At 30.3% G+C, this 17,383-nt stretch overlaps 1 protein-coding gene across 1 annotated transcript; it reads right to left on the bottom strand.

Annotated features, from left to right (window-relative positions):
• Nucleotides 1-1,011: 1,011 nt before the first annotated feature.
• Nucleotides 1,012-17,353, bottom strand: LOC148626422 (uncharacterized). Its single transcript, XM_088570395.1, has 18 exons — nucleotides 17,169-17,353; nucleotides 16,120-16,161; nucleotides 14,949-15,022; nucleotides 14,374-14,448; nucleotides 13,726-13,801; nucleotides 12,812-12,944; nucleotides 11,977-12,042; nucleotides 10,931-11,054; nucleotides 9,461-9,560; nucleotides 8,590-8,648; nucleotides 7,728-7,792; nucleotides 6,915-7,001; nucleotides 5,955-5,997; nucleotides 5,216-5,330; nucleotides 4,649-4,730; nucleotides 4,264-4,333; nucleotides 3,675-3,778; nucleotides 1,012-3,203 (listed from the first exon to the last, which is right to left on the bottom strand). Exons 1-18 carry the CDS (start codon nucleotides 17,230-17,232, stop codon nucleotides 2,876-2,878), a joined length of 1,707 nt encoding a protein of 568 aa, XP_088426521.1. The 5' UTR covers nucleotides 17,233-17,353; the 3' UTR covers nucleotides 1,012-2,875.
• Between the last annotated feature and the right edge of the window lie 30 nt (nucleotides 17,354-17,383).

The raw sequence follows: 17,383 nt of genomic DNA, 5'->3' as shown, positions 1-17,383 counted from the left end.
TAAGCATACTTTGGCACTCGTGACCATAGTTAGGTTACTCATTCTTTCCAATTAGTTATCCTATTAGTATCAAAATGAATACTACCGTAAAAAATAAATACAAGCTCCAAAATGTAATGACCCAGCAAGAAATGATTTGTCATGGTAAAGGCAACGTCACTATTCCACTATATACATATCAATAAATGTACACTGTCAATCATTGCTTTATTTCAATTATTATGACTCATTAAATATGTTCATTTAATTAGTCTATGATGCAAAAATAACTTTAAGACAAATGGGATAGTTTGTATTTGATAAATGGAGAATTAATGAGTGCATTTTACATTTTAAGTAGCTGTCTGTAAGAATCATGCAAAATCTGAAAAATGTGATACACACCTAAAAAAAAAGGCTACATATTTTTATTTTTGTAAGTAACTTGTTGTATGGGTCTATACTATGAAATGTTTAATTATTAATTCAAATCTGTCTGCTCTTAGGAGATAATCGACATTGAAAATCCAGTAGATTATATTGTATTTGAGTGTCATTTACAGAGTTACCTCCCTTAATTTTGAAATCTACAGTGCATTCTATACAATTTTTATCTCCTAAGAGCATGGGTTATATAAAAACTGAATGTTAATTTCTGTTTACTATGGCAATTCAAACACAATATCAAAAATAAAAATGTGTAGGCTTTTTACCCATGAATCACATTTTGCATGATTCTTAGCTAGAGTGCTACTTAAACAATATTTTCTTTTAAGAAAATTGACGCTATGAGGATATCAACCTAAACAAAGATATTTTTAGTACCACCTTAATTCATGCACTATCCAAGTGCATGTAGAGACAATATTAGCAAAATCATTGCTTTAGAAAATGTAAGAAAGTCTGGTATTTCAAAAACATTGAGGTACTTCTCAAGAACATAATGTTAAAGCTCGGTCCAAATCCAGACGAACCAACACTTTCATAAAAAAAGGATATTTCCATATGTTAAATTCTTAAGCTTAATACATGTTTTTTTTCTTGGCTCATGATATTTTGATATCCAGAATAATACCAACTGATGAATGGATAATTATAAACATATTCAACTATTCCATTTATTTGGCTTTAAACAAGTCCTGATACCAAAGCTCTCAATGTCAATTGTCAAAGGACTCTTAGAATTTCAGACTTCAAATTAAACACAATTTATATTTGCAAAAAAGAAATAAGCAACATTAAAAGTTAAATTAAAGTGCCTTTTTTGACATTTTATTTTTAAACAGTAGGGCATCAACCCTAAAAAATCAATCCTACCCTTGGTATGAAGCCTCGTACTGTACTTTCATTTTTTAGTACCTTTAAGTTTTCCATGTTCTTACTGCCCAATACTTTTTATCTCAAGCTACTGCGGTTAAACTAAAAAATATCTGCAATTTCCAATGGCAACTTAATGTCAAATCGACTGTGACATCGATGATAAACAGAAAAAACGTTAGTTTGGAACATTTTGACTGAACTTCACATTTGGCCCTAATGGGCTCATTGTCTACACCTCATAACTACTCAGTTGTCATTCTGTATGTATAATGTTTATAATGGTTGTAAGAGGAGGGTAGTTTTTTTTGCAAAAGAACAGGTATTAGTATAAAACAAACATAACAAATTCTAAGGGTTATAAAATATACACAGCCATCATAACAAATTCCAGGGGTTATAAACTATACACAGCTATGTATATTAGAGTCCCAATATACATTACATATTGGTAAAAATTTACCAATCAGGGTTTTTTGAGGTAAATGAATAAAATATATTATTATCAAGGAGTTATAACAGTTAAATATTATGCACACAAAAAAGTTTTGTATTGATATACATGAAGTAGATTACTGTGAAAGACTTTATTTAGTAGGTATTGGATATGTCAAAATTATTGACAATTCGTGGCGTTTTAAATTCAGTTGTTTTAAAGGAGCACATAAGTTATTATTGGCAACTTGTCATTTCTTTGGTACATTTAACTTAAGCTCATGGTTTCGCTGAACCAAATAAACTCAAAAACAAAAAAAAATGGATCCCTAAAAACATTAATTTTTGCACCAGTATAAAACACTAAATTTTGTCAGTAAACAACTAATACTATCTCTCTGTTCCCATAAAAGGAGACAAAAAAAATATCATACAGTATAATAATATCATGTAAAGCAATCTAATCCTCTACTAGAAAGTTTCATCATATATTCAGTTTTTCCAGCTTCACAAATCTCCCTAGGAAGTCAATACCTAATCCTTCTTCCAGTCATGGATATGCAATATCATTAAAAAAAACGTAAAGATCTCACACACCAAACAAATTTATCTGTTTTTCAACCAGCAATAATCCTTTTTCATATTGCTGACTTGAGTTGTTCGTTTAGATTTTAACCAAAGGGGGGTAACTTTCCAAATGACAGACTGGTTTACCATTCCATTGGAGCAATGAACAGCAAATGACTGAATTCAATTTTAGATTTATAGGAGCTGCAGTAAGTACTTGGAAGCTTATAAATAACTTATTTTAAACCATTTTGGTACTTACCAAAGTGAAAGTAGTTCAAGTGTCTAATAAAAATATTTACTTTTCTTTCTTCCCCAATGAACCTGCCAACCAGGTTGTCATGTGTTGGTGGGTTACGTCCTTTTGAAAAAAATGCTAAAATAGCTTGCCTTCCATAAATATGAAAAAGTACTATTATTCAAAGATGGTAGACAGAATGTCCACATCATCTGATAGAACTTCAAACTACAAGCAATAAAGATTGCTAACCAACCCAAATGGAGAATGAACATCTAGTCATGTCACAGAAGATAAGAAGAAAAATAATATCATAACAAATATTAAAATATTTTGCCATCAAAGCACATTGGTAAAATGAGTAGTATTAAATAATGAAGTAATATTCTCATCACTAGATGACGTTGTACTAGACAACACACTAGAAATAACATGGGTAAAATTCACAACCGGACTAGACGTTGTTTTGAGTAAAGTTGTCAGTGGAGTAACTGTACTATAATTGCTATGAGAAGAGTTGAGTTTTGGACTCTGTGATGAGCTCTCATTTACAATACTAGCTATGCTATTATACAGATCATAGGCTACAGCAAATCCAAAATAAAGGGGAATGATCCACTGTACTGGTCGCATATAGCGTGGTATCCGTACTGGAATTTTCTGTTGTCTGAAAAGATTTGATTAAAATTTCACTTATGTGCTTATAAAATTGAAATTTTATAAAGCTATAACTATTCACATCTTATTTCTTAAAACTTCATGACTTCATGATTTAAAATACAAAAATGATAATGAAAGTTTTAGAAATGAAGACATACAATAGTTAAGTGAGGAGTTTTTAATATTAGTCTACTACAAGTTTTTACTCCTTCAAGAAACTAGATTTCAATTGGTTCTTAACCCCATAGCCACAGGTAAAAGTAAAAGTTAATATTAGACAATGCATACATCGTAACTGCTGATGTTAAAACGTAAAAATGTCGGTTGCATATCTATTATTAATCTACTGAAACTGTGAAAAACACACAGACAGAAACAACATTTTATCAGCATTTCACAGCTGTTAATGTAAATGTACATGAACAATATTTGGATCTCCATTCACTCTATAAAACAGGGCATGAAATTATTTACTTACAAAGTAAACTTTTTCCTTGCTTTTATCATCATGATAAATACAAACAGCGCAGCTTCTAAATTAAGCGTTAATGACGAGTATTTTTCCAACATCTGTACAAACCCCTGAGAACAGAAATTTAATATGTATGAAAAAAATTATATTTTTTTTCATTTATGACAGACAAAGCACACACACACACACACACACACACACACACACACAATCATTCAACATTTAACACCATGCACAATTCAAATATGGTACACAAAATTGTTAAATTAAAGAACAATACTACACAGGCAACTTTTTATGTAATTGAACACAAAAAGCTAATTATACTCAAAAATAAGTCATAATTCAAGAAACAACGTGACTCTTTAAAATATCAACATACACAGACTTGCCCACAATGATTATGCTTCACGCAAATAGAGGTAAGACCAAAACAAAATATATGTCTGTTTCCTGTTACCAAAATACTCTAGGTCAATACTATATCTGCAGCACCATATACATGTACATGTAGCAAATTTGATATTTTTACCTTATTTACCAGTTTTGCTGGCATATCAAGAAGTTGGAGAAAATGAACAAAAAATGAACTTACCTTAGGATCTAGCATGGCTACTACAAAAACTATGGTGAAGAGGAAAAGGGACACAATTTTGTCACACAAACTGAAATAAAAAGATATAATTTTATTTAAACATGTCCACATGCAATTCAATAATGAAGTGAAATCGGAATTTGTTTAGTTTTTTTCAATTCATTATGTCACTATTTTAAACCTGCATATGCCTACACATCTCTTTTTTAATCAATTTTTATGTTGATGTATTATGATTGTATTAAACCAGATTCCCATCTATCCATCCTGATGAAGTACGATAAATGATATTCTATACAGAGACATTTCTTTGACAGTTCTGCTATTTTTCCAACATCTAAATTAGCCAATTGATTTTTTTGTCCATGCAAATACTCAAACTTACCACTGACTATTACAACATTTTTCCTTTGATTTATAAGCTGTCTGTTTATCTTTGGACCATACTGATTTTATCCATCCAGTTACTGAAATATTAAATATTTACCATTTTAATTATAGAATTAATCCTTGGGAAAAGATAATTGCTACATATAGACACATGAGGTTTGGCTAGCCCTAAAACCTGGTTAATGCCCACCACTTCACTTTGATACGCCTGTACCAAGTCAACAACATAGTTGCTATTTTCATTTTTCTGGTTTATTCCTGACTTTGCCAGTTTAAGTATTACCTAAAAGGTCCTTACTATTTGTTTATTATGAGTTCAGTAATTTTGTAATTACCTTATTTTGCTTTAGAATTGACCATATGAATTTTGACAACTATTCAACTAAGGCTAAATTTTAACATCAGTGATTTTCAAATGATGTACTGAACTGTTCACCCTAAAGAGTAAATACCAAGGTAAATATAACTTCTTTATATAAAGGTAATATATCAAACTATAGTATACATGTACATTATAATGGCTAAAAAGACCTAGAATTAGTGAAACATGTAATCTACTTACATGTATGGTGTAAAATAGCTCCCGAGACTAGAAACGAGACAGTAATGCTGACTACAATAAACGATTCCACTAACAGTGATACCCAGGTGTATTCTGGGTAATTCAAATGAATAATCTGAAGCAAAAAAAAACAGAATCTGTACACTGTTTAACATTATTCAATTGATAGTGAAAGGATCTGCAGAAAAAAAAATCTTCATTGAAAAACAAGAATAAATTTGATTGGGTGCATCTATTTATATTTTCCCTTAATTCAACATCTATTATAAAATACTTTCATATTCAAGATACCATTTTATGGCGCTAACTGCAGATACAGGGTATTTATGACACAAAAGTACATTTCAATGGACAATGGCATTTATATTTAGTTTTATGTATACTGTAAGTATTTAAGAGGTTATCTGATTTATTTCCAAAACAAACCAAGTATAATTATAACTTCCTGTGGTTGAGCATTACCTTGTTGCTAAGCCTAATAAATAAATAGCACAGTTGAATCACTTTAATTTCTAATGAACACTAATTTCTAACTCAGACAACAGTTTTCAGGCATGTACATAAAAAGAATCTTTTCTGTTCTAAGGCATGTGTTTCAGTTTTTATGAAGTGTATGCAGAATACGCTATCACAATGGTAAAACTGCAACTGTACATACAAATAAACAGATAGACAGACCCCAGTAAAAATACATCAGGAATTTAAAATTTCTATTTATATAATTCACATGTAATGTTACCTGAGTTAATGGAATTGTAGATATTTCTCCTAATGCCTCTGACCTGGAAATAAATAAAAAACTTATTTACATGCAATAACTTTAGAGTTCCCTTCATTAGGTTTGATAGGTATACACATTAAAAGAAATAAAAAATGTTGATTTATAAAAAAAATAGCCAAATATAACATCCTATATACAATATGTACATTTACATATATGTAAAACACCAGCAGTGTTAAGGCACATTATACACCCATCTCTGATTTTCTGGAGATTTTTTTTTACTATAACATGAAAAAATATAAAACAATGAAACCCAAACAAAGCTTCTTCCACAAAATAATCAAGTGCTATTCTCTGTAAGAATCAGGCAGTGGGTGAATCATGGTGAAAAAAATACTCAAGTCTTTCCATGAAATCTTATTCAAAATGTTTCTGAAATGTAGAAATTGCATTCACTTCTTTTTTAAGTGTCAGTAATTCAAGATATTAATTATATGAAATGCATTTCAATTTCATCCTCAAAGGGAGATAACTGACTTTCCCCTATGATTCTACTGTAACTTTGAACTTGTTTTTCTGCATCCTCTGAAACTTGTAACATGAACAAACTGTCAATTAGTCTTCAATAGACCATAAACTATATGCACACATTGTCAGATTTGTGTGTTTTTTTGTTTTTTTTTTAGTATGATTCATCATTTTTTTCAATTTTTGCCTGATTCTTACAGATTCCAGTACTTAAATCCCCAGTTGTTTATAGTCAATGCAACGTAAATCCCCAGCTGTTTATAGTCAATGCAACATAAATCCCTAGCTGTTTATAGCCAGTGCAACGTAAATCCCCAGCTGTTTATAGCCAATGTAATGTAAATTCCCAGCTGTTCATAGTCAAAGTAAAACATGTGGATAAACAATCAAACAGTCAACTGTTATCATCAAAACTCCATTAATCAATACACAATACAACATATTTACCTAGATAGTGATATGTTGCTATGACAACTACCAGTTTTACATTGGAATGTAGAAGTCTGTGGGACAATGTCCAGCACTGCCCAGCACCTACAATCCATAAATTATATAAATTGATAAGTCAAATATTAAACATAATTAAACTTAACATATAAAATACTGTAAATTTAAATATTATTGCAAGCATTAAATTGCAATTTTGTCACAACAGTCAAAAATACAATTCTAATATTTTTTTTTAATTGTAAACATATACATATGGGAAAAGTTCTATAACGTAAATTTTAATTATTGTGATTTTCAAATGAATCGCATTCTTTTTTGCACTAAAAATATTTTGCAATAATTTCTTAATTTACAGTATAAAAAATAATCATTGAGAATACAGGGTGCTTGGTACATCTGTAGTCTATACACTTTTAATTATCATACCTGCCTCTGTATTACAAACATCTATAAACATATCAATGTTCATGATGGACAGAATCATGTTAAAATTTATTACCTTGGAATTGATTTTGTAATGTATAAAATGATTATAATTTTTTCAGTCCATGAAAATTCATACTCACAAATATGAACAGACAGAATCTGAGAAATTAGCAACCGTGAAAATTCATACATTTTCAGTTACTGACTTCGAAAGTATGTTTCAAAACTATGTTAATTTTTTAATATCAATTAGCTTACAGTACAGCCATTTTAAATTATGTCCTTGGTTCTGAGTGTCATTTATGAATTTCCATCCCCCTTTATCTAAATAATTAAAACTAAAAATCCAAACAAAAAATAGAATACATGTACCCTCAAACTTACCATAAAATATTGAGCACCATACAGGTAAAGAGTCCTAATATCACTGAAAGACGGAAATTCTTCACCTGAAAGGAAAAAAAAAAACTTCTTAAATAGAAGTGATCAAAATGGAAGGATTAGTTTATTAAAGATTCATTTTTGGCATGACAAAAATGAAATAATCAAGTGCTTCCTGCGCTTTAGTATTCAAAAAAGTTTAACTCTTCATTACATATTTTAATTTCTTTAATTTCCCTCTTATTTAAAATATATATTCCACCATATAAATATTTCCCTATGATTTTTGTAATTAACAGTATTTTGACAAATCCCTGGTGGATCTCCTTTATATTCAATACAGTCCCTGAACTGATCCATGCAACTATCTGACAGATCGATAACCGATGACCAGTGACCGATCTGACCAGTTTTGTTATGTAAAATGACTGATGATCGGTTCATGTAAATTTAAGAATTTCCAGTGGAACGAATCCAATATACTACCATATTGAACTTACCCTAATTTTAAAAAATCAAATCCATGTCATTTTTTTCTTAAAAATAAAACAAATGTCAAAAAAAAGTTAAAAATTGATGTTTAAATCTATTGCATTATGTAAATATGTATAAAAATTGACAAACCAAACAACATAATCCGTAAAATAAATTCACCACTGTGGGGTCACGTGATGCTATCACCAGTTCAATTGCTTGGTTTGACGAAATGATGACTGATCCAAAACTGATTGGTAATCAATGACCAATCACAATTTTAGTTGCACAGATTAGTTCAGGTACTGTATCATTGGATAAAAAAATGGCTGCATTTTATAAACAACAAAATTTTTGGACCTGATTTAAGATATAATATAAGAAGTATTACCTGGTTTTCTTCTGGTTTAATTTTAGAATACATTAAAGGCATTGAATTGATAACTCCACCTACAACAATAAATAAAAAATAAATTTACAGGTAAGATGTCACCCAATTTTCTACTTGTGGCACAAATAAGATAGCTATATATATGTCCACTACTCTGGTTAAATTTGAAGCATAAAACATCTATAGTAAACTCCAGTAAAATATATAAAATCAAAATGGCAGCTTGAAATTAACAAGTACACATGGTGTCAACCAGTATTACAGAATTTCAAGAAAATCTGAGGCCAGAAGAGCTGCAACCATAAAGAGACCAAGAGACTAAATCTACTCAAGCTTCTCTAGCGCTGAAGCACTGGACACAAACTTGTATCTGACGAGTTAAAATATGCAATCATAACTTCTCAACCCTTCTGGGTACATGTAGAAAAATCTTGTATCTATAAGGCAGAAGAAGTTGTTCTGAATTAGCCAGATATGATTTTGAAATTACAGCTGAATTGCATAAATTTTTACCAGAACTTTTTTTATAAGCTCCTCTCTTCAAGCCAGAATTCATGGAAGAGTTACTGTTCTTTATTTCTAGTGAAATATAAGTAAACTTTTTAGCGCTACCTATGGGAAGGAATTATTTTGATCTCGGTATCACTACAAATCTGGCAAAGAATTCAAGAAGAAATTTTCCTTTGTGTATCACAGGTTGTTTAGTTTAGGGGAAATGGCAGAGTCGTTTCAATTGTTAAAACATGATTTGAATAAAAAATACCCAAAATTAATTTACTCCAATTGCTTCCTGTTTCATATTTGAGGGATTTTTGTTTGCAATTGATGAGTGAGTTGAAGGCTCAGAAAAAAAATAAAAGCTAAATCTCACCTAAAGCTACTGTACCCATGAGAAATGACGGTCCTGACTCAGTAAAATCATTGTGGATTTCTCTGTGTACCTCAGATCCAACAACAAAAGTAATAATTACCTAAAAACAATAATTATTCAAATAAATGTATTAAAGAAATTAAATATATGTATTAAAACTAATTCTCTCTGGTTTTTTTAGGATTTTTAGGCAGAAAAAATAATATGTCTGTTTCCGGCTACCCTAGTTTTTTGTGACTACCCTAAATATTTTATCGTCATTTTAGCTCAAGCACTGTTAAAGTCAAGGTTGTTTCTTCATTAACTCAATGTAAAATGTTTTTTTTTAAATAAAACTATTTCCCTATCCTATTTCTTTTCCTTGCTGGTAGCAGGAAACAAGACTACTTTTTTGGCCTTAGAAGAAGAAAAAAGGAATTTGTGACTTGCACTTCTAGTACTATATTTCTGGTTAATTTTGCAAGTGGAAAAACTTTGCAATTTTTTAGTGAAAAAGGTGTATAAAAAGTTTTGGTGTTTCGAATTTTGTCAGGTGCTAATTATAGCACTAGGTACTTAAGTCCAGGACAAATATTAAGTGGAAGTTATTAATATTTTGGCATTTTCAGACAAGTCACTAAAATAAGCACAATAAACTTCCTGTGACAGTTTTTTTCGGTGATACACAATGAACCTGTTCTTACTTTAACCATACAATTTTCAACTATCATTTTTTAATGATATTTTCACATTGCTTAAGAAAATGAAATTTTCATACAACAACTGCAAGCAATAACCTCAGTCTTGGAAGTCTCATGAGATCTAAAAAACTAATCACACACATACAAAAAATAACTACATGTATGTTGCAAGTAGCTACATGAATGACTTCATACCTGTATTACTGTAAGACTTAAGTCTCCATATTGACATTAAAGGTGGAGGAAAGTTTGTGGGACTTTGGGTCACTAAAGGTTAAATTCTTCATTTGCACAGGAATACGAGAATGACAAAAGATTACATACATTATTTTTCTACATTTTCCTTGAAGGGGGAAGTATTCCTTTCTGAATTCTAACTGTTCCCAAGAAAGTGTTAAGAATGCTTTTTTACTGTTTATAGACAGGAAAAATGACAAAAAAAGTCCTTTTTTCATTTTTATTGTATCAATATGGGTAATGAGGCACAACAAAAGTGACGAGGGAGGGATTGGGAAACAAATAATTAACTTTATGAGGCCTAATATTTTTATTTCATTTTCAGAGTTTATGGCAATAGATAAAGGCAATGAGGCGATCATAGAAAAAAAAACTGGAGAATGGGACCCTGTTAACCATAACCAAAACCATTTTTACTTTTACATTAAATTTCAACAAGACCCTGAGAACCAGAACTACAATTTTTTTTTAGTTGGCTTTAGTAAGATTAAAATTCACATTTTACATTAAATCTCAATACATTTTTTCTCTGAAAAAATTAATTACAACTTACTGTTCCCAGTAAAAGAGATCCTTTAAAGAAAGTTAAAATAGAAACCACTGGCTGCACCATATTCATGGCAAATACAATGGCAAAACTCAACACCCACACAAACACTGGTATAACATAAATATAACTGGAAAAATAAACAACAAACGTGACATAAATGATAAAACAGTATTATAGCGCATACAATGATGATGTTCAGGGAACGAAGGTGTTCCTCCAGTGATAATCAGTAATCAACTGATATATGTAGTTAAATGGAATATTCAAAGGATATTCCAACTTCCCTTACACAATTCAATAGAAAATAGTAGAAAATTAAAATTTCCTTCTCAATTATCGAAACAACTAAGGAAGTTCCTCAGATGATTGTCACTATATCAAAGGAAGACCATATCCCATGAACATCAACATTGCATGTGCTGTAAAATAACACCAGGCCAAATCATTCTACATACTTTTTTTAATAATTGAAACAGAAAAAATTGTCCATTCTAGATATTTGGAATACAAGTATAACACAGTTTTCAAGAATTTTGATGCAGACGACATGTTCATTTTGCAGCATACATGTAAATAAACAGTAAACCAGAGGCAAATGGATGTTAACGGTTTTTTTTATAGTTCGTTTAAATAAATAAAAAAAAAACTTGAAAGCACAATACAAATTAAAATTATGTTTTTTTGTTTGCTTTAGTTGTGCTTTAATGATTCGGTCTTGCTTAACTAAATACTGGGAGCATCAAATTTCTGAAGTAATGTTTGAAATAAGAAAACTAAACATACAATTCAATAATTCCACAGAACTTGAGGTAGACTTTGGGTAAGGGACACAACTCTAAAAAATCATTGGAACGCTTGTATTCATTATTTTACATCAATTTCATGTAAGCATCAAAATGACAGAATAAATAAACTAGTAAGGGTCCTTATTTTCGTTTAAAGGAAAGAAACTTGATAAAATTTCAACATTAAAGAAACATTGAAAACATGTATTTACAACAAATTGATAAAACATAATTTATTATATAAATTGATGAGACATAACTTACTCAACTCCTATTATCTGAGCATAAGCTTCACTTCCAGCAAGAGCATAACTGATTAAAAACCCAACACTGAAATACAAAAATGTACAATGATTACTGTTTTTATAAACAATTTTACTAGAATCTATTCTTAATTTACATGCCAAGTGAAAAGGAAAGAGTAAATAACCAAAATATGATCAAGAATGCCGAAGAATGCCTAGATTTAACGAGTGAATGGAACTTGTTCCTAGCATTAGTTAAATCTTCAAGCATTCTGAGCATAAGTAATTATATTTTGGTAATTAACGATAACCCATTGGTTATCCTATTGGTTGTAATTATATTTTGGTAATTAACGATCACCCATTGGTTATCCTATTTGTTGTGATTATATTTTCTCTATAACTTATTGCTATTTTCAACATATTTTTTTTTATTTTGAAATCAGGGTATTAATATTCCCGGTTGTGATTTTTGTGGGAGGAAGTCAGAGAGTGATCAAAATTATTTACACGTAAAACCTTCCATAAATCACTGCTATCTATATCATAAAAACAAATCTTTTTAACAAAAAAAACAGTAAAACATCTCTGACACTGAGTGTAGACTGTCTGTACTTTTCAGTAAAAACAACTTTGCACATTTACCAAGCAAAAAAACAATTCTTTTAAAATTCTGTTGGTTCACATATAGTAAATATTAGTTTTATTTTGAGATGGAAACATGCATTTGAAAGTTGTCTAATGATCTACTAAGACCTCATTTCTCTTAGGTATATCTAGTTTTAATGACCACCTAACATGTATAGTGAAAAAATGTATATTGAACATTGAAACAGTTTGCTATGTTTACTTACAATTGTAAAAAGAGTAATATTTCAAAACACTGTTTAAAACCACAACCTAAAAAGAGGCTTCCAAGTGTGTACAGACTTGGGGACTCAACATCCTGGGACTTGGGCATAATCACATGACCTGCTAATACTGGCCCTAAAACAGAAATTCAGGAAACTGAAAAAGCTAAAGAATCTTTGTCGACAAGGATAAATCTATGTTTTAAAATATTCTTAACAACAGTTTTTAGGTAACACATGTATATTGTACAGTGATCTTAAAGTCTAATTATATATACATTGAAGACTAAGCCTAAGATTGCTATAAATGCAGTGAAGAAATGTTACTGATGCAAATATTTTCACATGTTACTAAACGGTAAATGTAATAATTTTTTGTTGTTGCTAATTTTCATGGTTTCTGTCAAGAAAATCTAACTATACAAATAGAAATTTCACTGGTATTATTGTGGACATTTATCTGTACACTGCAAAAATTGCAAAAATTGATGTTAACAATAACTTAAAATACTGTGACATCATTACTGTAATACAAATAACACCTAACTCGACAAAGTTTTGATTGAGGATCAAATGCTAATTTCAACTGGCATAGTTTTGAAATTGAATTATATGGATTATTTTTAATTTCTAATAAAGTCATGCTTTCATAACCATTTTTTGGACAGTTTTGATTTGTTCTTGAACCACTTTAAGATCAGTGAAGGGTAAACTGCCCCAAAGTTGCATATTTCACATTACTTGGTAAAAAAAATTAAAAACCATTCTTATTTTCTGAGACTAGTTCCAACTACCTCTGACAATCTATTTATCGCTCTTTCCATTGAACAGGACAAAGAAATATACAAAATAGAATTATCTCCCTTTCTTCAGTCTTTTACATTTTCAGAAAAAAAGAAAGATACTTCAATATTTACCAGTGTTACTGTCCATAGCTTCAAATTCATCCACACTTTCATCATCTAGCATATCATTTAATGGAACCATCTCCTCCTAAAATGAAACAGAATTCTGTTAGTTAATAAGTGGATATACACATGTATATGTACATGTACAATATATACCTGGTAATTTCTTCAAACTTTCTTTTGGAAGACACACTGGCAGATACAGGAATGGAAGAATAGGAGGATGTGCTAACTGACCAAAGAGGTGGTACATATTGTCAAGCTTCAGCAATTTTTGTCTGTTTCAACAAATATTTACCAAAAAAAAACGAAAAAGGAAGGCATGTACCCAGTACAGTACATTAGTCCAAAATCTGCCTTTAGGACACTGTCAATACAGTAATTACTTGGTCTCTCATTTTCAAATTTTAAATATAAATCAGTGCTATAATGTGTCTCTTTAATAGTATGTTACAAATAGTTGAGACAAAATAGGGAATACATTGTATTTTCTGATTTTTTTTTTTTTTAAATAGTACACGGCTGAACATACTACAGTACAAGTATTTTGAACTCTAAATGGTATATGCCATGTGGTACACCTTTTTTTCAAACAACAAACATGCAATAAACAGCTAGTCGCAAAATATCAGCATACATACACGTACATGTACATACCTTCTGAGGAAATCCAGAATTGAGTGCAGCATATGCAATCTGAAGCAACTCAACAAAATAGTATATCAGCAAGGCCTGTAAATATCAGGGATTTCTGACTATTAACGACGCTATGTACCAACAAGAGCTTGTATGTCAAATATATTTTATGTTGCACATGTTTATTACAATTGTATGCATGTATAGATGAGTTTAAAAGATATAATAGAACATAAACCTCTTGGTTTACACTGTTTTTTCTGTACCAGTACTAGACCTGTATCAATAACCAGTTCTCATTTATACATGAATATTGACAGTTTTCCTTGGGTGCTTATTTTCTTTTTTTTTTCATTGTTCAGTTAAACCATGAAGTATTCCGGACAAAAGCTTTACAGATCAAATTTCTGTGAAAAAAATGGTGACCTAACAAGATTCAAGTATTCCAAAAACTTGTATTAGCTAACAAACTTTTCAAAAAGCATGAAATTTCATCAACCAAAAAAAGTAACTTGACATTAAATAACTAATTTATGATGTATCCTGAGTCATCAGTTAATAATTTCAAAAAGCAATTTTTAATAATAGGTTCTTACCTGAGCAACAAATCCCAGAATGAATGTAACAAGGAATGGATATAGCCCTGCATTTGCTAAAGTCACAGGCAATCCTAAAAAATGAGAACAAAAATCCTAAATATGATTTGAACGGACAAATATTTCAATAATACAGACATGAAGACTTACATTCATTGAATGTGATCACACCTATCATAATTTCAACCTGAATGACAACAAGTACTATCTTTAAAAACAAAAAAAAGACGCAGTAAAATTTTGTTCTTTTTACATACAATTTTCTACATTTCATTCAGGAAATAACAAATGGCAGGCAATTTCAATTTTGGATACAGTTTTTAGTATTTGGCCAATCGAGAGACAGAATTGTGATCAGGTGATTTGCATTTCCATGGAAGAGTGCATTTAAGATCAAAGGGTAAAAAGCGAAATTATACTGACTGCGTCGAAAAAAAAATAAACAGAAACATGAACAGAGAAAAGAGATTTCTGTAGATAATCATTCATGGTGTGAAGTGGATGAAGAGTGATTGGGATTAAAATTTTGAGAAAGGTTCAATTTTCTAAGAAAATCAATTGGTCATTCTATGGTATACTTAGTAATTATTTCTGATTTTAAAAGACAAAAGGTCCAATCTCTCTCCCAATTACTGGATGAAAACTTATGCAGCAATTTTGCAACATCTTGTTCGATTCCAATCAGAAATGTATTTTTTTGTATGAATAATATTTCAAGTTAAATGAATAAAAAAAATACAAAAACAAAAAAAAAAACAATACAAGCAACATGGACATCTTGAAAGTGATTTAACAATTTTGGGATACAATGTAAAAATTCATTCATGATATTACATTACTGTAAATTTGAACATTTCAAATGTGGACTAATCTTCCAAGTGGGTTATAAAAAAAAATCTCAAGTGGACACTTATATATTCACATTGTACAATTCAAAACAGTCACATTTTGGTATATTACCAATGAAATTTTAAACATTTTTTTAATATTATATATGAAAGAAGTTTAACTGCTTAACCGTTTTGGAGATAAATTTACAAACAGCTAAGAAATCACTTCAGCAATGTTAAACATTTTAAGCAACCAAGTATTTCTTTATAATTGCAGGTACATCTTTATATATTGGTAGCTTCTTTACCTACATGTAGAGTACAAATTAAATAATACGTACCAAGAATTCCAACCCCCAATACTGTTGCTATTGTAACAAAATCTGCAAAAATGAAATGAATTGATACATATAAACATTTGTGTAAAGTATCCAATTGGAATGTTCTAGTATCTATGCACATAAACATGTATATGTACTATATTAAGTAATTAGTAATGGTCATTTTGATGGCACTTAAATGTAATTACAATAAGCCCTGGATATTTTAAAATCAAGGCGATCCAATATTACAGAATGATAACACTTCACCAGATGGTGGGAAAATTTTACACACAACCTGTGACGTAAACAGACAGCTTTACAGCAGTTCAAAATATGATTGCCTTTCCTACATTTGTATCTTTGCAAAGTTATTCTTCAATTTGAACAATACAGTCAGGGCTATATTTTTTCTGGTCTGGTTCTTGAACAGCAAGTGGAACATTAAAGAGAGACATGTTGGTATACTTGTCAGTGCATGCAAACTTTTCCCTGAATATTTCATGATTCAGTGAAAAATTAAAAGAATGCATTGAAAACAATTGAATATATTTTCAATGAAAAAAAATTTATTACTTATATTTTTGTGTATTGATTCAGGTGAGTATACATTTCTGATTTTCTGCTATGAAACTACTATTTTATGCTGTTTCAGCTGACAATCGAACATATTCAAGCATGCAATTTTCACATACAAAAAACAGGCTATCAGTTTGCAAGACAACAAAACTACATATAATTTGGGTTTAACAATCCCATTAGGCCATACTGGCAGCAATCTGTCCCTATGTCGATCCATCCCCAGACAGATGATGACTTGTACCATACGTCCATAGCCAGGCCCAGGGGCAGGGATAGATTGGCGATGAGATGGTTCATAGAATGAATATATTTATTCACAACTGTAAAATCAGACAATTGTTTCTGTCAATGAGAGATTCACTTATTCTAATACACTGCAGTGCTCCTTTTCCCAAGTGCATGTGCGACAGATGCAAGATTTTATCAATAAACAAAAACAGTTAAAAATGTATCTGCTACAGACTACAGTGCTAGATTGAGTCACTTACAACTCTGCATGTAAACAAATAAGTTTGAGTTAAACCTCCCATTTCGCTTCTGTGGACCTGCCATTATTGAATTTTGCTGATTTCAATACACATCAGTCACACTGTTTTGAAGAGTTCAAAAGGAAAATATTGTTTCGACGTTGCAATATGGAGGCTGACATCTTGGACTTAATTTATGTGTAAACTTATCCGTTCCGATCACATTCGAAAAAGAC

This window comes from Perna viridis, chromosome 2, assembly GCF_037379345.1.
Source record: "Perna viridis isolate PV_CMFRI_1.1 ecotype Kerala chromosome 2, ASM3737934v1, whole genome shotgun sequence".
Lineage (NCBI taxonomy): Eukaryota > Metazoa > Mollusca > Bivalvia > Mytilida > Mytilidae > Perna > Perna viridis.
This window is presented reverse-complemented; position numbering and strand designations above follow the sequence as displayed.